Raw genomic sequence first — 21,661 nt, forward strand, 5'->3', positions numbered from 1 at the left:
TCATGGAAGAGTCTCTGAGGAAAGGAAATTTGAGCTGAGTCCAGAAGGATGAGAAGGAGCCAGTCTTGCAAAGAGCAGAAGGAAGAACCAGTCCGAGTCTGGAAAAGAGTCAATACGTTTAAGGAACAGAATGGAGGCAGTGGCTGAGTGATGGGGTCTGGGAAAGCCTCACTGGAGGAGTCACAAGTCTCCTAAGTGGCAGGAATGTCTCTTGCCCACATTCTCCAAAGTGGCACCTTTCTTAGACTATAGGACACAGAGCGAGGGTAAAGACATGTTTTGGTTTCGTACTAAGGAAAATTGCAGTTCAGCAGAGAAATGCATTCAAAGCCTACCACTTACTTGAGCTCAAAACAGAACCCGGGAGTTAGGTATTTTCTAGACTCCCCTCCCCCCGTCAAATCTCTCTGTCCAGCGTGAGCCCGAGACATCCTCTGCTTCAGCAGCTGGCCCACTCAGCCCCTCCTCAGCCCACCCTTCAGCAGCTGCCTGATCTGAGAGTGAAAGGGACTGCATGGAGGAACATTGAGGGCCAGGGGCTGAGAGAAGGCACAGGACCTTGCCACAGTGGTCTGGATGAGCCCGGGGGGCCAGAGGACTGGGAACCAGGCCCTAAATGGGCTCTGCAGTGATTGTCAGGGTCCCCAGAGCCAGGGCACATTGGGAAGGAAGGTGATGGCAGGACTGATGCTGCTCGGGTCAGGGAGGGAGGGACACAGCGTGATTGAAAGGTGCCACCTGTCAGATCCTCAGGGGAAATCTGAGCCTCCCAGTCTAGGGGAAAGTGTTGTACCAACAGGGCAGTAAACAATGCTCTTCGGGCAGCCCAGGCCTCTTGCAGTGGGGGTGGGGTGGGGTGGAAGGGGAGAGGAAGAGCGGGAGGGAGGCGGGCCCATGAGCTGGGGGCTAGAAGTCACTGGGGCTTAAAGGCAGCCCGGGAGTGAGGCCATTCAGCTAGAGAAAGGCGACAGCTCCCAAGCCCCAGGCAGAGGCCTCCAGGTAAGAGAAGGCCTGCGCCCCTTTCTAAGGGTCCCTCCCCATCTGCCAATCCCAACGCCCACCTTCTAAGGGCCAGGGCTTCCACGAAGGATCCTACAATTAGAGAAATCCAGGTTCCTCTCTAATTTTCTCCACCACTATGTCAACTCTCTTTAGATGCCAGAGCCCAGGGACTTGATCCTGAGGAGTTGGTAACCTTGAACTCATCTAGAGAGTAGCCTGCAGGTGGCCATCCATGAGGAGGACCTCAAAGGGTGGAGGGGACTTTGGGGGTATTGCCAGTAGAGTGGGGCTGGGAGGTGGACTCTGAGCTGTTGAGAGGAACACCTCCAAGGGAGGGTCTCTGGCCAAGTGGGAAGAGTGGGAAGAGGGGCCGCCTCAGGTCCACTGGAAGATGGATTGGGTAGTGGTGGGTGGTGGAGAAATCAGTAGAAACAACAGGCATCCTTCATGCTCTTTGGGGCTTGGAACCTGGGTTTCTTCTTCCTGCTGCAGGGAGCTGTCTGCAGTGCTGCCTTAGACACAAAACAGGGATGATATGATATGGGGGCTTCCTGGGGAAGGAAGGAGGAAGGAAGTAGAGAGTTAGACAGGAAGGAGGGGGTGGAGAAACTTTCACCAAGGACCTAGTAGTGTGCACTTAGAAGAGAGAGGAGTTCCTCAGCCGTACCTGACAGCTCTACCCACAGGTGAGGTGTCGCTGCTGTGGGACCTTTGAGGGGACACTGGGCTGAGGAGTTATTATTGGGAGCAGTGTCTGTGTATGGTTTCTCTCCCGGGAGTCAGGAGGCCTGGGTTCTAGCTATGGTTTGGGCCATTTTATTCTCCTATGACTTTGGTCATAGGGTCCTCAGCTCCTTGAGCCTCAAATTCCTGGTCTGTAAAGTGGGGCTAATAACACCACCCATTCAGAAGGGCCAGAGTGAGGAAGGACCAGGTAAGGCAGAGCTGCCAACTGCTTGGGAATTGTGAGTGCAGGTGTGGGTGGTGTTGTCCCGGCCCCTCAGCAGTAGGGCTCCTTCACTCCATGTTTATTTATGATCAGTCTGGAGGGTGGAGAGCTGAGGAGATGAGCATGCAGGATGGCCATTGGTGGGCGACGTGCCGATGGAGAGAAGGGGGTTGGAGTCCTCAGCGCGTCTCAGCCCAACACTGCTACACTTGGGGGTATAAAAAGGGCTTGTCATCATCTTACTGACATTCAGTTCTCTCTGCCTTGTTTCACGAACAAATGCCCTCGAGGCCAGGTCAGGACCTTATCTGGCACAGGCAGGGTGCATCCAACCTCCACCCTAAGACCTGATGTGTGCTGTGCTCCCTCCAAACTGGCTTCCTTAACCCTCCATCATCCCCAGGGTGTGGGGCCTACTTTTATCCCCAGAAATTAAAACAAAAGAGGGTAGGTAGCTTGCTTAAGATCACACCATTACTAAACAGTGGGAGCTGGGGTTGATCCCAGGAAGACCCCCAATCATTGACTTTCACCACTACTTCACCCACCTTCCCCCCAAGAACAGAGCAGGAGGGGAAAGGGCTGTGTGGCTCCTTCAGACAAGCTGTTCTGCATACTTCTTCCTGCTGGACATGGTATTGCTCCAGGGGGCAGTAGATGCTCTTCAGGAAAACAGTCCCATAAGAAAAAAAAAAAAAAAAAAGCAGAGGAAGAAAAAAGCCCGTGCAAATCAGTTTGGGGAAAAATGAGTAACCTGGAGGTTAGGCAAAGTTACGCTTCCTTTACCAGGGGCCATATGAGATCTACTGGGTGCCGGTGAAGCCGTGTACTCTAAGTGAAGCGCAAGCTATTTCTAGAAGAACTTTGGTCAGAGAATACATCTCTCTCCCACGTCCACAGGAAACCTTATTAGTATGGTGGGAGACCCTAATTTCCCACACAGCACAGTCTATAGAATGGGATCTAGATGAAGCCTGCCATTGTTAGTGGAAATTAAGGCCCTGAGAGTCAGAAGCAGTTGACCTGGGCTCAGATCTGGTGACTAGAAGGTGGGGGTCAAAGCCAGGTCCAGGACCTCCTTGTTCTCTGCTGAAGTGCCACCACCCAGGGCCATGTTCCTCCTTACTCCGATACATTGCTGGGCCTGCTGAACCACGAGGGCTGAGCAGGAGGGTGGACTCTATAGACTGCATCTTTATGAACCCAGCCTCCTTCCTGGGAAATGCTGAGGTCACCAAATCTAAGGACCCCAGGACTCTGATCTGGGGGCAGTAAGACCCAGATGGGTGGCAGGAACAGAGCCCTGTCCCTGTCTGCATGTACTCCTGCCTCCTGTGCTCTGTCCCAATTACCCAGGTGCCCTGGGCACTATCACCAAGAAAGATAGTACTGCCAAGGGCAGGAAGTATTTTTAGCCAGTGACAAGAGTGACCACTTTTCTTATGGTCTGAGTCATGCCTTGAGCCCTATTTGGGGATTGTTTTCTTTGTAACTACCCCCTCAAGAAAGGCAGGGGGATAAAGGAGTTGGACCTGTCCCCCTACTCACCTGTTATTGTAGATCTTAAGTATCCACGGGACTGAAATAGGAGAATGATGTCTCACACACTTCCAGGAGCACTTGGAGGCTGAGAATTCCCTGCAGAAGCTAGCCTGAGTACGATTCTATTTTTTACCAAAACAAACTCTTCTTTGCCCACCTTTTCTGAGAACCACAGTCTGGCAGTGATTCAGAGAGCAGCTGGCCCAGGGGTTCCCATATTTCAGCATTTTTTACACCACCTCTATGATTTAGTTACATCTGCACTGCCTGTACTCCAATTTCCTGAATGCCTTCCTTTGAATTAACTTATTTTAAAATTCAATAAATGTATTTTTAAAAGACACTTTATATCACTGTTGGAAATGGAAACTCAATATCACTTGCCAGAAATAGTAACTGTAAAAATACCTACAATGGAAACAAAACAGAGATAATTCTGTGGAAGTACTCCTGCCTGCTTTGAGTTCTAGGGGGCCAAGTAGCAATTATTCCACAGGTGTTCCAGGATGCTAGGATCCAAGTGTGGCCACTTCACTGGCTTAATAAACACAGAGGCAAAATCTCTGGGCACAGTGGTGTATGTCTGTAATTCCAGTCCCCCTGGGTTCAATCCCTGCTACTGAAAAAAGAAAAAAAGAAGAAGAAGAAAAGAAAAGAGAGGCGGGGAGTGGGGTGCAAAATCATCCAAAAGGCATCATGTGAACCCATGTTATTTAAAGTCAAAGCCAGAAGCTACGAGGGTGTTGGGGGCGGGGGTTAGGTGAATACCACCCAATATCAAGTCAATGTGGCCCAACTGCCCCACCTTTGGGGAAACGGTACTGTAGCCTTCATTTACCCCAGAACAAGTGGATATGTGAGCATCGTGTCCAAGTAATGGGGGAGCCAGGCCTGACCCACAGGCATCCTGACTCCCAGACAAGAACTCTTGGAAGGTGGGGTCTCCACCTCATGCAGGGATGGAGCATGAGCAGGTCCTCTTGCCTTCTCTTTCCAGACATGGAGCAGAAGGAAGGAAAACCCACTGAAGATGGGACTCCTGTCTCTCCGACCACAGAGAACCCTGGGACGTCAGGAGGTGGCTCTGCAGAGGAGAAGACCAAAGGCACAGCTGGGCAGACTGTCAAAGAGGGGCCTCCAGAAGGGGCAGGGAAGCAGGAAGAAGCACCAGGCGAGGGTGGCATGCCAGTGGAAAGCCAGGGGGAAGCCAACGGCTTAGATGAGGTTAAGGTAGAATCCCAGAAGGAGGCCAGTGGGAAGGAGGAGGCCAAGGCTGAACCTGAAAAAGAGGCCACAGTGGCTTCTCGGGAGAAGACTGGCGGGGAAGAAGAGACCAAATCTGAACCCAAGGAGGCGGAGGCAAAAGAGGAGGCCACGCAGGCCTCAGAAACGCAGAAGACTGATGAGAAAGAGGCCAAGGCTGATGAGAAAGAGGCCAAGGCTGGTGAGAAAGAGGCTGAGCCTGATTCTAGGGGGAAAGCTGATGTGAGGGACAAAGACAAGCCAGAACCCAAGGAGGCCGTTGGGGAGGAGGCTGCCAACAAGGAGACCAAGACTGAATCTCAGAAGAAGGCTGCCATGAAAGAGGAGGAGCAGAAAGAACCCCAGGAGGTGGATGGGAAACAGGAGGCTGACTCTGATGCAAAAGAATTGGTGGTGAGTGAGGCAGAAAAGAGGAAGACGCCCCCTCGCCCACCAACAACGAGGTTCTGGAGTCTTCTGATCGCCAGGGAGCAAGTCCTCCCTGCTTTATTCCTTTGGGAAGGTCCAGTCTTCCTCCCAGATGTGAAGAGCCTGGGGGTGGTGGCGGGAAACAGGGATGCAGTGCTGTGACTCCCGGCTACCTTCTAGATCATTCTGTGGTCCTCACAAAGCATTGGGCATGGGCTTGTGTGACTGTGAGCCCAACCAGATCCTGTTCAATACAGGAGCCAGGGGATGCCACTGAAGAGCAAGAGCGGAATGAGGGAAAAGAGTCAGAGGAAGGGGCAGCAGTGATACCCAGCTCCCCTGAGGAGTGGCCTGAGAGCCCCACGGAGGAAGGCCCCAGCCTCAGCCCAGGTGAGTGAGGGCCGGTGAACCCCCGGGATGCTGCAGGGGCTGCCCTGGGGAGTCAGATGCAAAGAGCGCATTGTGGAGAGCCCCAGCTTCCCTCCCCCGTTCTCTCCTGCAGATGGACTGGGCCCAGACTCTGCAGCTTCTGGAGAGACCAGTCCTTCAGCCAGGTAAGGTCAAGCTCTGGGGCTCAGCTCCAACTGCCCCTACCTCCTGCTCCCTTCAAGTTATCGTCACCTCTGTCTGGGCCTCCAGCACCTGATTTCAGGATGTTCCAGGATTCCTGGCATTCAGCCTCCTAGCCCAGGGCAGAGCCCAGGAAACCAAAGAAGTGAGAGACAGAAGGAAGCATGAGGGACACATGGCCTACCTCCCGCTCCACAGCTGGGGCTCCTCCTCGGCATCACTGACTCTTCCCAGGAGCTGCTTGCCTTACAGTGCAGAATCCTATGGTATCAGCATCATCCATGAGAGCATGATCCAAAAACCTGAGTTTGGACAGTGGCTCTGACACTTACCAGCTGTGTGACCTTGACCATGTCACCTAACCTCCTCTCATCTGTGAAGTGGGCATAACGATTGTATCCACCTCATAGGATTATTGTGAGGCTTAAATGACATGAACGTAAAGTGTATGGTGCCCTGAACGCAGCATGTCTTGGATAACCAGCCTTGTGCTTGCATTGCACAACCTCAGTCATTACTAGAATCTTTCTTGGCATCCCACATAAATCCACCTCCTTGTCCTTCTTAGGGAAAGACACCCAGATTATTCACATCAGTCACGCTGCTGTGTGGCAGGCATCTCCAGGTGCTTCCCAGTCTCCTTATTCTGCAGGCCTTAGAATCGCCTTGTCAGTAGGTATTCTTATCCCCATTTTACAGATGGGGAAACTGAAGCTCAGAGAAGTGACGTGACAGTCTCAAGATCACACAGCAAATAAAAGCAAAGCCAAGATCCAAACTCAGGTCAGATCTCAGATGGGTCCTAGTCTGCCCATGTGGCCTCACTAGACCACATGCTCCCCAAAGTTAGGCTGAGCCTCTTTATTCCTTCTCGTCCCCTCCAAGTGCTGGGCACAGGGTAAGTGCTGACTACAGGCACCACAACTGCCCTTGCCCATTTAGGTGGCAGTGCCCCCTGCCCTGTGTCTTACATGGGTGGTCCCAACTCCTCTCATACCTCTGACCTCTGCATGTAGTGAGTCTTCACCCAGCGATGTGCCCCAGAGTCCCACGGAGTCCCCTCCTTCCGGGGAGAAGAAGAAGGAGAAGGCACCGGAGCGCAGGGTGTCAGTCCCAACGCGGCCCCGGGGACCCCGTGCCCAGAATCGCAAAGCCATTGTGGACAAGTTTGGCGGGTAGGATACAGGCGGGAGCTGGGCTTGCCCTGGGATCCATGGGAGGGGTGGGGAGCTGCAGGCCTGAGGGCCAGTGGGAAAAGCCCAGGCCAGGGCAGGAGGACTGACATTGGGGTGCTGGGGCTCCTCCCAGTGGGGCCCTTTGGGGAAGCCTGTACACCTCTCCCCTCTCCCAGGGCAGCCTCGGGCCCCACTGCCCTGTTCCGGAACACTAAGGCAGCTGGGGCCGCCATTGGCGGGGTCAAGAACATGCTGTTGGAGTGGTGCCGGGCCATGACAAGAAACTACGAGGTGGGCACAGAACGGGGACCCATGGATGAGGCAGGGGACCCTTACCCAGGGAGGTGGTGCTGGGGAGGGCCTGAGTGGTGCTAACCCCAAAGAGAGGGAGGGAGAGAGGGTCAAAGTTGAGGCCCTCTGGCCCGAGGGTCACCAGGCCTTCTGCACCCCTGGCCCCACAGCACGTGGATATCCAGAATTTCTCCTCCAGCTGGAGCAGTGGCATGGCCTTCTGTGCTCTCATCCACAAGTTCTTCCCTGATGCCTTTGACTACACGGAACTGGACCCCACAAAGCGCCGACACAACTTCACCCTGGCCTTCTCCACTGCAGAGTAAGCTCGGCCCCGGGATGCATGCCCGCTGGGAGCTCGGGCCGCCTAAGAGTGGGCTGGAGTCACAGGGGTGGACAGTGGTGGTCAGGTGGATGTCGGGCCACACGTTCATGTATCGACAGGTATCTATGGAGCACCGGGCTCTGGGGAAACGTCAGTGGCTTCTACAGGCAAAAACCCCTGCTCGCTCAGGGGGCCCATTCAAGATGGATAAACACACACACAGAGAGGTGAAAACAATATCAAACGGTGACAGTGCCATCAAGAAAATTCAGGCGGGGTAAGGGACAGAGAAGAGACAGGCCTGCTGTTTTAGACAGGAATGTTGCAGAGATTGGGGTCAGACTCCGGCTCGGTCATTTGTCAGTTACATAGTCTTGGGCATGACTCTTTACCTCCCTGAACCTTCATAGTCCAACTTCTAAAATAGGCATGATATTTCCTTTCCAGCGTTCTTGTAAGGATCAAGTAAAATAATCAAGCTCCTGTAACAGTTCCTAACCCGGCGCAGTAGGCACTTTGGCTGTGTCACCACAATCTAATGAATGAGTCCACAGTTGCTATGATGATTATTTTTCACTTCACAGCCTGACAGGGAATCGTTGCTCCAAAGTCAGCCTTAGCCCCAGGCTCCCATCTCTACCCATGAGAAGCTCAGTCCAGGAGCTCTCTCCAGCCTTGGGGAGGAACACAGGAGATGCTTCTGAGTTACCAGGGGGGAGACAGGGCTGTGCAGAGGGCAACTCTGAGGCCCAGGGAAGGACCCCATGTGTATTTCCAAAGTCCAGGGACAGGGACTAGATAATGAGAACGTGAGAGCACTTTGGCGTGGGTGGCCGAGCCCTCTAATCTAATCCAGGCCTGGCCACCAACCTGCAGGGGGGATCGCATGTCCCCATCAGCAACAAGAAAGGATTAATATTGATCTGAACTTCTCAACATTTTCTTCTTCACGGCTGATTTCCTCAAAGAAAACTTTAATGAATGTTCAACTACAAAACAGATTAAAGGGAGAACTTTTTAGGTTAGGAAGAGCTCAGTGCCCTCCCCTCCCTTCCCAAGATGGCCCCTGAGGCACATCTGTAGGGTCCTAGAACAACAAGGATACCATCTGGAAACTGCCAGGCTCTGGGTGAGGGGTGTAGATGGGTGGAAGGGCATTTACCTAACCCATCAAGGCCCTGGGTTCCAACACTGGCACTGGAAGGGAAAAATAAACCCAACACCAGACTCAAGGTTCCAGAAGGTTCCCTCCAGTTCCAAATTATCTTGCCATGGGATGGGATGGGGGTGTTTGGGGTGGGGGCATGAGGCAGTGAGGTGCACCATGTCCCACCCTGGGCTCAGAAACACCTTTAACGATGACAGTTTCATGAGTCCAGTGAGCAGGCACCACGCGTTCCTCCAAGGGGTTTCCTTGGATGGTCTCATTTTGTCCTCCACAATCCTGCAGTGGATACAAGTAGAGAGCTTGCCTGATTTTTTCTGTGCAGGAGGGCAGTGGCAGGGGTGGGCTGTAGGGAGCATCGTGAACATCAGAAAGAAGGCCATTCAGCTCTGACCCGGCCAAATATCCCCAGCCTGGAGGGCACAGGCCACTGGCCTCCCGCAGCTGCTTGGTGTCTGGTGCCAAGCCAGGCAGGGTCACAGGAAGGCAGGAGGAATAATCAGAGGACACCTAGAGGCTGACAGGAGGCGTTGGACAGTGAAAAGGGAAAGGAGGCAGAGAAGGCAGAGACAGCTGCAGGAGAACAGAGCAGAGGTTCCTAGGTTTGAACCTCGACCCCTCCTTCCCACTGGATGACTGGGAAACTCACTTAACATCTCTGAAAGCTTCCTATCATAGTGTTTGGTGCAAAGATCAACTGTGAAAAGTAAGGGCCCCCTGCCCAGTCACTACATATGACTGCTTTGTTCTGGAACTTTCCTGATTCCCATGGAATCCTGAGATGAGGGTGGGCAACGGCCAAGGCTGAATTGAGGCCATTGCTACCACCCTGGAAACAAGGGTTTTGCCTCCCCTGGGGCTGAGGTCACTGCCTTGGTTGTAGGGAGCTTGCTTGTCTTGTTCTTCGAAATGCTCGGGTCTGCATCCCTCCCCCAGCTCCCTGGCCAGCCCAGCTTGGATTTCAGCCCAGCTGTCTCAGCCCCAAGAGAGGATTTCCGCTGGGGCCCTCCTCTCTCCTACTGCCAGTGTCCACGGTGGCTTTGGCAGCCTGGAATTGCTGAGACCCAGCTTCAGAGCAGGTGCCAAAGGCATCAGGCAGGTCTGGAGTTGAGTCCCAGCTGTCACTCACTTTGACCTGGAGCAAATCCCCCATATATTGAGTCTCAGTTCCTCTGCAGGCAGGTTGAGGACCAGTAAGTGAGACCATCCAAAGGCAATTATTTGATAAAGCACTTGGCAGTGGGTAGTGAGGCCCCCAACAGCGATTAGTTCAGCTTATCAGCCTCAGCAAAGCTGAGTATCAAATGGCCTCACAGGGCACCTGGGAAGTTAGAAGGAAAGGACCGACTGCTAAGTTCCCGGCAGCCCCTCAAACACACCAAACATGGCTGTCTCAGGGCCTTTGTAAGTGCTGTTTCCTCCATCCCTAGTCCTGTCCCCAGATATGCATATGATTTAAAAAATCATGAGCAACCTATGAAAAATCCCGGATCCCCTCTCTAACACCGGAGCGGATGCTCTTCCTGCTCTGCCTTATTTTTCTCTCCAGCACCTCTCACCATTTGATGTGGCATCTACTTCAGTGCCACGAGAGTGGGGAAGTTTGGGCTTTGTTCATTGCTGAATTCCTGGATCCTAGAAGAGTGCCTGGCACACAGTAGGCTCTTAACAAATACACAGAGTCAGAATGAATGAAACTCTTGTGGATGCTACAGCTGCACCCCAGCACTGTGGCTAGGATTTGTTTTCTGCCCTTTTAGGGGACTGGCCTAGCAGGAGTTCTGGACAGATAGACAAATGTATGGAAGGAGGAGGTTAATGTAGAACTAGAGACCAGAGGGTCCTGCTCCCAGGCAAGGATGTGAGGACATGGAAGCTTTGGAATCAAAGCCAGCTGGGTTTGAGGGTTTTTGTTTCTTTTCTTTTTCTTTCTTTTTTTTTGTACCAGGGATTGAACTCAGGGGCGCTTTACCACTGAGCCACATCTCCAGCCCTTTTTATTTTTTAATTTTGAGACAGAGTCTTGCTAAGTTGCTTAGGGCCTTGCTAAATTGCTGAGGCTGGCCTTGAACTTGGGACCCTCCTGCCTCATCCTCCTGAGTCACTAGAATTACAGGCATGTACCACCATGCCCCGCTGGGTTTGAGTTTTAAATCAGTCGGGGCCTCAATTATCTCATCCATGCAGTGGGATGGCTGGCTAGACAATCTTCCAGCTCCAACATACATGGTTTGATAAGATTCATCCTCCCTGAGCTACCCCTTGGCTCCTTGGCTCCCATATCTTTCACCTGTGTTGCTCTAATCCTCATCCCACCCATCCCTCAGGAAACTGGCAGACTGTGCCCAGCTGCTGGAGGTAGATGACATGGTACGGCTGGCAGTGCCCGACTCCAAGTGCGTGTACACCTACATCCAGGAGCTGTACCGCAGCCTCGTGCAGAAAGGGCTGGTGAAGACCAAGAAGAAATGAGCTGACAGGCCTTGTGGGTGGAGGCGGCAGGCTGCCCAGCTGACCAGCGGTGGCACCAGCTTCAACTGCATTAAAAATACTTTTGTAAAACCCCGTCTTGCCTTTCTGCTCTCCGGACTCTGCCCCATGAGTGTTCAATAAGTGGTGGCCAAAGTACATTCTGAGCCACTGGGGGCACTTTTCCCAGTTCTCTTCTGCTCTTTCCACGCTTTTCCCCAAATTGGGGAACTGCAGGACAGGAGATAGAGGTTTCTCTAGAAATCGTACCCAAACTGGGCTGCTGGGGTCTGGGGTGACTCTATTGAGATAACGCACATTCTGTCCCTGGGATGTCAGTAGTTTTGTAGGCAACCAGAAAGTTCTTCCTGTGGGTTAAGTTAATCCCTCCAACTGTGGCTGAAGCTTCGGTTTGTTTTCCTCGTTCCATGGTTCATCACGATGAACCTGGAGCTGGTTATCATTTTCTGTTAACGATCCTGTCTGGCTTTATCAGCCATTGCAGCGTGTTTGCTCAAAAACAAACAACCATCACAAAATCTCAGGCTGGCATGGCTGCAAGGGGTGTGGGCTCCAACCTGATTGGCAGAGTGGACCCCTGCAGTCCACTGATGTGCTCTGTGCTTGGTACATCATCTGTAAAATGTGGGTATTATCCCTGTAAGCTATTTGAAGCCCCCCACCCCCGGCCAAGGATGGCCTATTCTCTCATGGCCAGCATCCCTTATATTTGGGAAATATACATGGGAAACTGGGTCACACCTTTATTATCATTATAGTGTTATTATTATTGCATTATAATCATACAAAATAGTGGGGTTCATTATATTTGTATGTGTATACAACAATTTGATCAATTTCATTGTCCAGTACCTCCCCTTTCCCTCTCCTCCCTCCCCATCCTCTACTGATCTCCCTTCCACTTTCATGAAATCCCCTTACCCTTTCCCCTTTTGGTGTCTCTAACTTCCACATACAAGAGAAAACACACTACAGGGTCCTACCAGTTGCTAGATGGCAGCTAAGTCCCAGCCTAATGAGGAGATTGGCCTAATGCCACAATTCACGTGTGGCCAGCATATGGGGCCTATGACTCCCCCTGGATCCTGGAGGGCACACAGCTCACAGCCTGAGGTCCCACTCCTGTCAGGATAGCAGTGGTCTTCAAAAGTGTAGTCAGATTGCTGATCTGGAGGATAAACTTTTTTCATTTTTGTGATTCATTAGTGGAAAACAAAAAGCTTATTATCTAAATCTGTACACACCTATCAGTAGTTTGGCTGATTTCAATCAGTGGTACCTATGACATCTTCCTTGAACCCTGCTTCCCACCGTGTCTCCCTCTGCCCCCACCCCTCAATGCCTGGGTCCTGGGGGGTTCTGGTTTGCTACCGGCTGGTCTGGAAATGACCTGTTCTCTAAGAGGGACAGCTGGAGAAATGGCCTATAATTCTGCAAACCTAAACTCTGCTGGCTCTGGGGAAGATAAAGGGTGTGGGAAGGGCACACCTGTGGCCAGGTGAACCTGGGAATGAGTCCACACAGCATGCACATGCCTGCAGCCCCATTCCCACCCCATGTATGAGTCATGTGCAGCAACTAAGAAGGAAAACATGAGCAGGGCATGAGCCTCCTAGGAGCTCTGGCCTAAGTCCACAAGTATGTCCTTCCAACCGACAAAGGTTCCAAGCAAAGAGGGGCCAGACCGGAATTAGGAGGGCCGGTCTATTCCGAATTCAAGGGTGAACTCTTCAGCCTTCTTCCTGAACAGCTCCGGATCCTGTAACAGCAAGTCAGCGAGCTCCACCCGCAGGGGCTCCCTGGGATTCGGTTTATCCACCAGCATGTTGAGGGCCTCCAAGACTGGGGAGAGAGGCCATATCAGAACAGCAGGTTAGGGGGCGAAATCCTGGAAGGAGGATCCCCCTGAACCACTTCTGGGGAGACCCCCAAGGAGATCCCATCTCTTAGGATGATTCTACAAACAAAACAAACATCCCCATCATTCTAGGTGGATAACACCCAACTCTCTGGCTCAGTGGGTCAGTGGTCCTTAGTAACAAGCTTCTCATGAGATATGGGGTTTCTGGGTTTCACCCTCATTTCAACAAGAATCACTCTGGTTTTATCTGCTATATTGGGATTCCAAATTAACTTGTGTTTGGGGAAAAGAATTTTAAAGCTAAAGATTGAAAACGCCTGCTGCTCCACAGCTTTACTCATTCACAGGTGCCTTTGGGAACCCCAGGGAAAGTGGCAGGCCATCTCCCTAAGCACATGCACAAACACACAGTTCCAGGTGAACCGTGCTTCACAGACCCCCTGAATCCCATCCAGGGGCCACTCCCCGTGCAGCTCCACCACTCCAAGGATCTTTGTTTCTCAGGGTTAAGTATTTCTGTTTACCCAGAAACAGGATGGAACACTGAAGAAGACCATCGGCTCTAGAACTAACCATGTGTGCTTATCTAAATCTAATTTAATTAAAATTAAGAATTAAATTTAAGCAGCTGGGGTTGTAGCTCAGTGGTAGAGTGCTTGACTAGCATGTGGGAAGCACTGGGTTCAATTCTTAGCACTGCATATAAATAAAATAAAATAAAGATTCATCGACAACTAATAAAATATTTTTTAAACATTTTTTTTTGTAGCTGTAGATTGACAGCATGACTTGTTTATTTTTATGTGGTGCCGAGGATTGAACCCAGTGCCTCACACATGCAAGGCAAGCACTCTGCCACTGAGCTACAGCCCCAGCCCTAATAAAATATTTTTTTTTTTAAAAATTTAAAGAATTAAAAATCCAGTCGCATTTGCTGGATATGGGCTAGTGACTACTGTATTGGACAGCAGAGCCACTGAACATTTCCAGAACTGCAGAAAGTTGTGTTGGACCACACTGTGAGCTAAGCTCTGCCCCTTGCCAACTTAGGCTCCTGCTTCACCTCTCGTCTGCCTCAGTGTCTCTGTCTATTCAGTGGGTTCATGATGGTCCTCCTCAGAGCACAGTTCTAAATGGGCTCTGTTAAGTGATGGGCAGTATCATTACCAGGACAATCCCTTCCATTGCCATTTAGGGCACTGTGTCCCAGAAAAGCACAGAGGGTTGCCCAAAGTCCACGGATGGAGCAGCAGGCCTTTTTATCCCAGGCCCTTCCCTCTACACGGAATCTGCCCTCTTTCCCAGGAACCATGGCCAAGTTCATCTGTCTCACCTGCCTAAGATGTAGGAACAGAAGCAGGAGCAGGTTAGCAGGTTCAGAATCTCAGGAGACTCCCTTCTATCCCACATCAGGTTCAACTGATACTCATATTTTTTTTATCTCCCCTTTTTTAGGCTTTTCTAACTTAAATCCAATAACCTCCACCCAGACCAGTCCCTCCTCTGGGCCAGACCCAACCCACCTTGGCAAATCTTGATGTAAGGATTCCAGTTCTCCTTGCTGAGGAGAGGCACGCAGACCTCTCCACTCTCACTCACATTGGGGTGATAGATCTTGGTTGTGAATTTCACCGTGGGCGGCTTGAATGGATACTCCTTGGAGAAGTCAATGCGCAGATTGAAGGCCTTGAGGTTGTAGGGAGGTTGGTGCTGTGCAGAGAGAAAGGTTGAGCTCTGACGCAGAGCTGCTCTGGGAAGATCACTTTCCTCTGGGGCCCTGGACTGGCCTTTCTGCCCCTGTCCCCATCCCAGGGTCCCAGACATCCTGTGCCCCCAGGAAGAATCAAGAGCACCTTCATTCATCTGGCAATGGAGCCACAGATTAGTGGAAGGGTGGAATCACAAAAGGACACTAGTGTCAGAAAAATCTGACCCTGGCTTTCACTGTCTTACCAAGAGTGAGCCATCTCTCATCTCTGGATCTCAGTTTCCTCAGTTGAAAAACGGATAAAGTTTGACTAGATGAGCTACAAGGTCCATCTCAGTTTTATGGTTTTTCTGGAAGACAGCCCAGGAGAAGGATAGACCATTCTCTTTCTAGTTGTTAGCAAGTAGAAGAGAAGGCTGTCATTGTGGGTGAGTGGTGGAATGGAGAGAATGAGGAAATGCCAAGAACTCAGCGGCTTGGGGATGGAAAATGGGAAAGGAACAGCAATGCCTCACAGAATTAAAAAGAGAGCCAGGTGCAGTGGTGCACACCTGTAATCTCAGCAGCTCGGGAGGCTGAGGCAGGAGGATCGCAAGTTCAAAACCAGCCTCAGCAAAAGCGAGGCGCTGAGAAACTCCATGAGACTCTGCCTGTAAATAAAATGCAAAATAGGGTCTGGGATGTGGCTCAGTGGTTGCGTGCCCCTGAGTTCAATCCCTGGTTACCCACTTCCCCCAAATTAAAAAGAGAATATGTCCAGCAATTCTACTTCTGGGCATATTCTCCAAAGAATTGAAAGTAGGGACACGAACGGGTATTGCATACCAATGTGCATTGGTGTTCACAGAAGCATTATTCACAACAGCCAGAAGATGGAAGCAAACCAGGTATTCATCAACAGATGAATAAACAAAATGTGGCATACGCACACAGTAGAACATTATTCAGCCTTACAAAGGAAGTACTGGCTACAGTATGGATGAACCTTGAGGACATTGCACTAAATGAAATACTCCAGAAAAAGCAACAGATATAGCATTATGCCACCTATGTGAGGGACAGAGAATAGTCAAATTCGTTGAAAAATAAAGTAGAAAATTGGTTAGCAGGTACTGGGAGGAGAGGGAAATGAGGAAGCTATTGTTGAATGGATACAGAACTTCGATATGAAGGATGAAGAGTTCTAGAGATGGGTGGTGGTGTTGATTGAGCACCAACACAAGCATATTTAATGCCACTGAACTGTATTTCTCCCCGCCAGGTACTGGGACTGAACTCAGGGGTGCCTGATCACTGAACTACATACCCAGTCCTTTCTATTTTTACTTTTTAATTCTGTGACAGAGTCTCACTCAGTTGCCCAGGCCAGCCTCAAACCTGCCATCCTCCTGCCTCAGCCTCCTGGGTTGCTGGGACTGTATTTGTGCAACACTGCACTCAGCTGAACAACATCTTTAAAAATGAAGCCAAGCGTAGTGCACACCTGTAATCCTAGCAACTCAGGAGGCTGAGGCAGGAGGATTGCCAGTTTGAGACCAGCCTGGGCAACACTGTCTAAAAAAAAAGTGGTTGAGACAGTAAAGTTTGTTCATATATATTTTACCATCAGTTTTTTGAAAAGTACCAACTCAAGGACCAGAGTTCCCAAGGGGTTGGGAACTTCCAGAGACCAGTAGGAGGTCCTCCAGGCTTGAAGTGACCTGAAGACTTTCTTGAGCACCTACTCTGTGCTCCCTGAGATAATGGTCAACATGCAGAAGAGTGTAGGGGTTACATGGACTCTGGAGCTACCTACCTGGATGTGAATCTTGGCTCTGCCACTTATGAGCTATGTGATCTCGGGTAAGGAATTAGCCTCTCTGTGCTTCCCAAATGGGGACAACAGTAGACTTCTCCATAAGGTTTAGGTGAGGATGAAATGAGTGACTTTATGTCAAAAAAAAAAAAAAAAAAACAAACTTAGAACAAAGCTGAGCATGGCGGAGTACGCAGGTAATCCCAGTGACTTAGAGGCTAAGGCAGGAGGATCACAAGTTTGAGGCCCGCCTCAGCAACTTGACAAGACCCTGTCTCAAAAGGGCTGGGGATGTAGATCAGTGGTAAAACACCCCTAGATTCAATCTCCAGTACAAAAAAATAAATAAATAATTGAAAACTGAGAGCAGGACCTTGAACTTGGCTAGCACTGTATATATGTCAGCTATTATGATCCATAGGAAAACTCACATCTACCAGCATCTCCATTTTCAAATAAAGAATGTCAAGTTCAGCACAAGTTCACAGTGGTGGGGCTGGGAAGGAGACATAGTACTGTCGACTTTATATCTCCTCATAGGACCAATGTTCTGTACCCGTAGAAGGAAGGAACCCCAGAACTTGGGTGATCTCTGCACAGAGGCCTTTGGGCTGGTTCCAAAGCTCCAAGTCCTTTGACCCTTCATACTGAAAGCACAGGACAAAGGAAGCCAGAATGACATGAGCACCTCTCAGCAGAGTCAAGGGTTTGTTTTGTTTTGTTTCTGTTTTTGTTTACAGTGTTGGGGATGGAACCAGGGCCTCGCACAGGCTAGGCAAGCATTTTACCACTGAGCTGCGCCAAGCCCAGAGTCAGGATCTTCGCAGAGCTCCTCCTTAATGGGAGGTAAACTGGAAACCCACAGTGGCCGTGGGTGTATTGAGGTAAAATGAAACAACTACTGGGCAGATAAAGAGAATGACGGGCTTTTATGGTGTTGATAATGAGAAAATGCCTTGTGAGGTAGAGATAAGGCCCAGGGCAAGGCCTCAGGTCAGGGCGGGGGCATCATGCATCCTGTCTGCAGGGCCTTCTTGCTGGGCTGCCCAGGTCTTAACAGAGGACAGAGGTTGCAGAGAGATGGAGCTGAGAGCTCTGGGACCTGTCCCACCTCTGCCACTAGCTGGTTGTATGACTCTGAGCTCCTGTAAGATTCAGCTTCCTCATCTATCAAATGAAGTTGGACAAGACCAAGGATTTCAAGTTGCATTATACTTAGCCGAGGAAGTCCTATTGACTCCCAAGTTCTGGGTTAAATGAAACATCTTGCTATTTTAATATTCCAAAAGAGCTTTGAGCAACAAAAAGCTAATAATAATAAAAATAATTTTTATTTTCAAGTAACCAAAGGTGTGTAGATGAATTTCTCAAAGATAATGTCTTCAGTACCAATAATTAGATGACAAAACTGAGATCTCATAGTCTGCTAGATTCTTGGGAATATTTCTTTCAAAGGGAGATTTTATCAAGATGCTACCAGATAATGAACAGAGAGAAAGGAGAACAGTAGAGATGGGTGATCTTCTGAAATGAGATCTTCGAAAGAAAACAAAATACATTTTGGTTTTGGGGAGCAGGTTCTACTAACTCAGAAACTTAGAAGTTCAGTCCTATCCCTTGACAAAGTCTGCAAACGTCCAAGACTCTCTCTCTCTCTCTCTCTCTCTCTCTCTCTCTCTCTCTAAACCAGGAATTGAATCCAGGGGTGCTTAATCACTGAGCCACGTCCCCAGGCCTTTTTATTTTGAGACAGGGTCTCACTAAGTTGCTTAGGGCCTTGCTAAATTGCTGAGGCTGGCTTTGAACTCATGATCCTCCTGCCTCAGCCTCCCAAGCTGCTGGGATTACAGTCGTGCACCACCACACCCAGCTTTTCTTTCTTTCTTTTCTTCCTTTTATTTTTGGTGGTGCTGGAGGTTGAATCGAGGGCCCTGTGCACACTAGGCGAGCACCCTACCAACTGAGCCACATCCCCAACCCCTTTTCTTTTCTTTTATAAAGACAGGGTCTTACTATGTTGCCAAGGCCAACCTCAAATTCCTGGACTCAAGCCATCCTCCTGCCTCAGTTTCCCGAGCACCTGGGACTACAGAGGCATGTCACTGTACCCAGTTTTCTCCTTCTTTTTGACACTGTTTGTCTGAAGCTTCCAGGGTGGGCTTGGTGGCTACTGGCTTGAGGAAAGGGTCTCTAGTAAGTCCAAAAGTCTGTTGTCATATCCATCAATCTCCCAGGAACTCAGAGCAATCAATCCAGGGAGAGACACCCCTCCACCAAGGATAACCTCCAGAACAAGAGCCCCAAGGCAGGGGACATTCTCACCTCATCCAGACCCTCCCTGCCCAGGCCACTGGCCCATGGTACCCCGCATCCAAAGCCAGGACCCCCATGGACACTCACAGGCAGGAGGAGCGCATGCCACACCAGGACATTGGCATCATCGCAGTACAGGTGCTTCAGGTATGGCGGAAGCTCCTGTTGCAGATCCTCCATCTCCTGGAAGAGGCACATTGAGTGGTCAGTGGGTCTAGTACTTACTACCTCAGCTCCCGCCCCCGCCCCAAGGGCAAGCCACTCTGGGAGCAGAACCTGGCAAAGTTAAAGCCCCCACTTACTGAGCACAGAGCATGCATGTAACATGGCACTATGTGCTTTAAAACATCTGATTTTGTCCTCACCTCCGATTCGTTTCTTCCAGGAGTAGGTGATCACTTCTTTCAGGTATTAAAACTTGGGAACGAATGTCTTAGGAATCTTTACTTCCTGAAAGCCACGTACTTAATTCGGTCCTATTATGTGTGGATTCATAATAAGAAAGACAGAGAAGCAGGGAGGCTCCGCAAAGGGTGCACACTGTGGGCCAGGCTGTGCCGAATTAATAGGAGTCTGCCATGCAGAGAAGGGGACAGGCACCAAGGCACAGGGCCTAGACCAGGCAAATGTGGATAGGTGTCCATGGAAGCTTAATGGTTATTACAGGAAAAGGGTTCCATGGTCAAGTATATTTGGGAAAACTAAGCAAAACCGCTTCCTTCACTGCAGGACTTCTCAGAGCCTTTAGAATGCTATGGTGTGTTGTGACTCTCCAAGACGTGAGCCCCAGCATGCCCTACTTCTCAAAGGGCACTGCCCAGCCCTTTTGGGGATCCATCCCATGGGCCTACAGAGCCTTTCATTTGGGAAAAGAGGGGATAAAACAAATTCAACGGCAGGTCATATCTCACTGGAAAGATGAATGGGTGGTTTTCCACTAGGGATTTTACCTCCCAGGGGACATTTGGCAATGCCTAGAAACATTTTCCATTACAATTTAGTGGGTAAAGATTAGAGATATTGATAAACAACTCTAAGAATTACCTGGGGGTGCTAGGGGTATAGCTCGGTGGCAAACAGCTTGCCTAGCATGCACACAGCCCTGAGTTCAACACCCAGCACTTTAAAAAAAAAAAAAAAATTACCAGATCCCAAATGTCAATAGTCACAAGGTTGAGAAATCCTTGTGTCAACAAAGGACTTGGAGAGAAATCTCCAAACCGGGTCCACAGTTGAGGAGGGGTCCTTTACCACTATGTGGCCATCGGAACTTTCTTTTCCCCTGCCCAAGAGAGACACACTCTCCTGCCTCTTGAATATCTCTCACCTGTGTTCCAAGTCCGCCCAACAAACTGCTCCACCCAGACTCCATGACCTCATTTATCTTTACCCCAGACAATGGGCACATCATTACTACTATAAATCCTGCTCCTATAAATCCTGCTCTCAGTATTGTCTAACTCTTGGCAAGAATGAAGCCCAAGGCTGAACAGTCAAGATTTGCAATGGGCATGTTCTGTATCTTTCTATAACTGGGAACACATGGACTTTATCTCTTTTAGGTGAGTTCTGCCAAAACTTTCCCAAAGCCCCAGGATGTTGAAACTCAAGCTAGGACAGTTCTTTCCCAAGACAGGCTGGGAAATCACCTGACTTAGAGGAACCGAAAATGAAAGTAGAGAAGCCACTGAACAAACCTGCTGATTTCCTCCAAATTTTCAACTGTAAACATGTATTTTTTTAACCAAATATTTAAAAAACAAAAAAAATGTTACATGCAAATAAAATGAAACTTGGCCATATGTACAAAAGAAAGGGAGAGAGAAACTGCTAGTTGAGGACCCATGACAGGAGCCTGGGCGCCAAGCCCAGTTCCATCATTCCTTACTGAATGACCCTGGGCAGCTGAGTTATTTTCTCTCAGCCTCAATTTCTTCATCTGTAAAATGGAATATTAGCCAAGTGCAGTGGCACACTACTGCAACCCCACTACTCAGAAGGCTGAGATAGGAGGATCACAAGTTTGAGATCAGCATGAGCAACTTAGTGAAACCCTGTTTCAAGACATAAAGGGCTGGGGGTGTAACTCAGTGGTAAACCACCCTGGGTTCAATCCCCAGTACTGAAAAAAAAGGGGGGGGGTATTATTTATCTCATAGAGCTGCTAGGAGAATTAGATGAAGTAATTGATGTAAACTGCCTGAGTTAATACCCCCTATACCCCCACATCCGAGTGCTTAAGACCACCAGTGACAAGTAACACTCCAGTCTGCTCCCCACTTGGTAGGGAAGACCCTCTGCCCCATTTCACTGCCAACCTTCAGATTTCAGTTCTTCTGGGCTGAGCCTTCCCTGGGTGTACAGATGTCCCTTCCCCGCCTCTCACAAGAAAATGCTGTCTGCCCCTCGAGTGCTTCCAGGAGCCCCAAAGGTTGGTGGGGGGGGATGCCCATGTCACCTCACCAGAATTGCTCTTCCTCCCCCTCTCCCTCCAATTCTGGCCACACCCCAATACTGCAAACACCCTGGATTTTCCCACCTCCTGGGGAAAACTGCTCCCTCTCCATCCTTCCAGATCTTACTTCAAGTTGTGTCCCTGTTAGGAATGAAAGTCTAAAGGGATAGGATTTTTGTTCGTCGATGCCCCGCTACCTCTTAGCACAGGGCCAGCATATCCTAGATATTCGACATCTGCCTAAAGAATGCAACCAGGCCACCTACTCCAGGAAGCCTTCCAGGGCTGCCTCTGATTCGTTTCCTCCAGAGAACACCCATAGATCGCTCCTACACACACACACACACAC

General features: G+C 50.1%; 2 protein-coding genes across 8 annotated transcripts in view; one reads left to right on the forward strand and one right to left on the reverse strand.

Annotated features, from left to right (window-relative positions):
- The first annotated feature begins 1,631 nt into the window (after nucleotides 1-1,631).
- On the forward strand, nucleotides 1,632-11,246 carry Smtnl1 (smoothelin like 1). Its single transcript, XM_048788852.1, has 8 exons — nucleotides 1,632-1,688; nucleotides 4,491-5,149; nucleotides 5,422-5,554; nucleotides 5,667-5,718; nucleotides 6,751-6,909; nucleotides 7,086-7,200; nucleotides 7,371-7,522; nucleotides 11,018-11,246. The coding sequence occupies exons 2-8, from the start codon at nucleotides 4,493-4,495 to the stop codon at nucleotides 11,160-11,162; spliced, it is 1,413 nt and encodes a 470-aa protein (XP_048644809.1). The 5' UTR covers nucleotides 1,632-1,688; nucleotides 4,491-4,492; the 3' UTR covers nucleotides 11,163-11,246.
- Nucleotides 11,247-11,908: 662 nt separating this feature from the next.
- Ube2l6 (ubiquitin conjugating enzyme E2 L6) overlaps nucleotides 11,909-21,661 on the reverse strand; it is a 10,889-nt gene continuing 1,136 nt past the window's right edge. For 2 of the 7 annotated variants that reach the window (XM_048788858.1, XM_048788853.1), the window contains exons 2-5: nucleotides 18,945-19,040; nucleotides 15,301-15,399; nucleotides 14,565-14,751; nucleotides 11,909-13,022 (exon numbers count right to left, since the gene is read on the reverse strand). In XM_048788858.1, coding sequence (XP_048644815.1) covers nucleotides 12,871-13,022; nucleotides 14,565-14,751; nucleotides 15,301-15,399; nucleotides 18,945-19,037 — 531 coding nt within the window. In that variant the 5' untranslated portion in view covers nucleotides 19,038-19,040 and the 3' untranslated portion in view covers nucleotides 11,909-12,870. Of the gene's footprint in view, nucleotides 13,138-14,564; nucleotides 14,752-15,300; nucleotides 15,400-18,944; nucleotides 19,041-19,222; nucleotides 19,334-21,661 lie in introns of all 7 variants that reach the window. The other 5 variants (XM_015477950.2, XM_048788857.1, XM_048788856.1 and 2 more) reach the window with 4 other exon arrangements.

Source organism: Marmota marmota, unplaced genomic scaffold (assembly GCF_001458135.2).
Source record: "Marmota marmota marmota unplaced genomic scaffold, marMar, whole genome shotgun sequence".
Taxonomy (NCBI): Eukaryota; Metazoa; Chordata; class Mammalia; order Rodentia; family Sciuridae; genus Marmota; species Marmota marmota.

Coding starts and splice junctions, on each gene's coding strand:
- Smtnl1 (XM_048788852.1), top strand. CDS start 4,493: ATGGAGCAGAAGGAAGGAAAACCCACTGAAGATGGGACTCCTGTCTCT. Junction 5,719..6,750: donor GAGACCAGTCCTTCAGCCAG/GTAAGGTCAAGC, acceptor CTCTGCATGTAG/TGAGTCTTCACCCAGCGATG. Junction 7,201..7,370: donor CCATGACAAGAAACTACGAG/GTGGGCACAGAA, acceptor CTGGCCCCACAG/CACGTGGATATCCAGAATTT.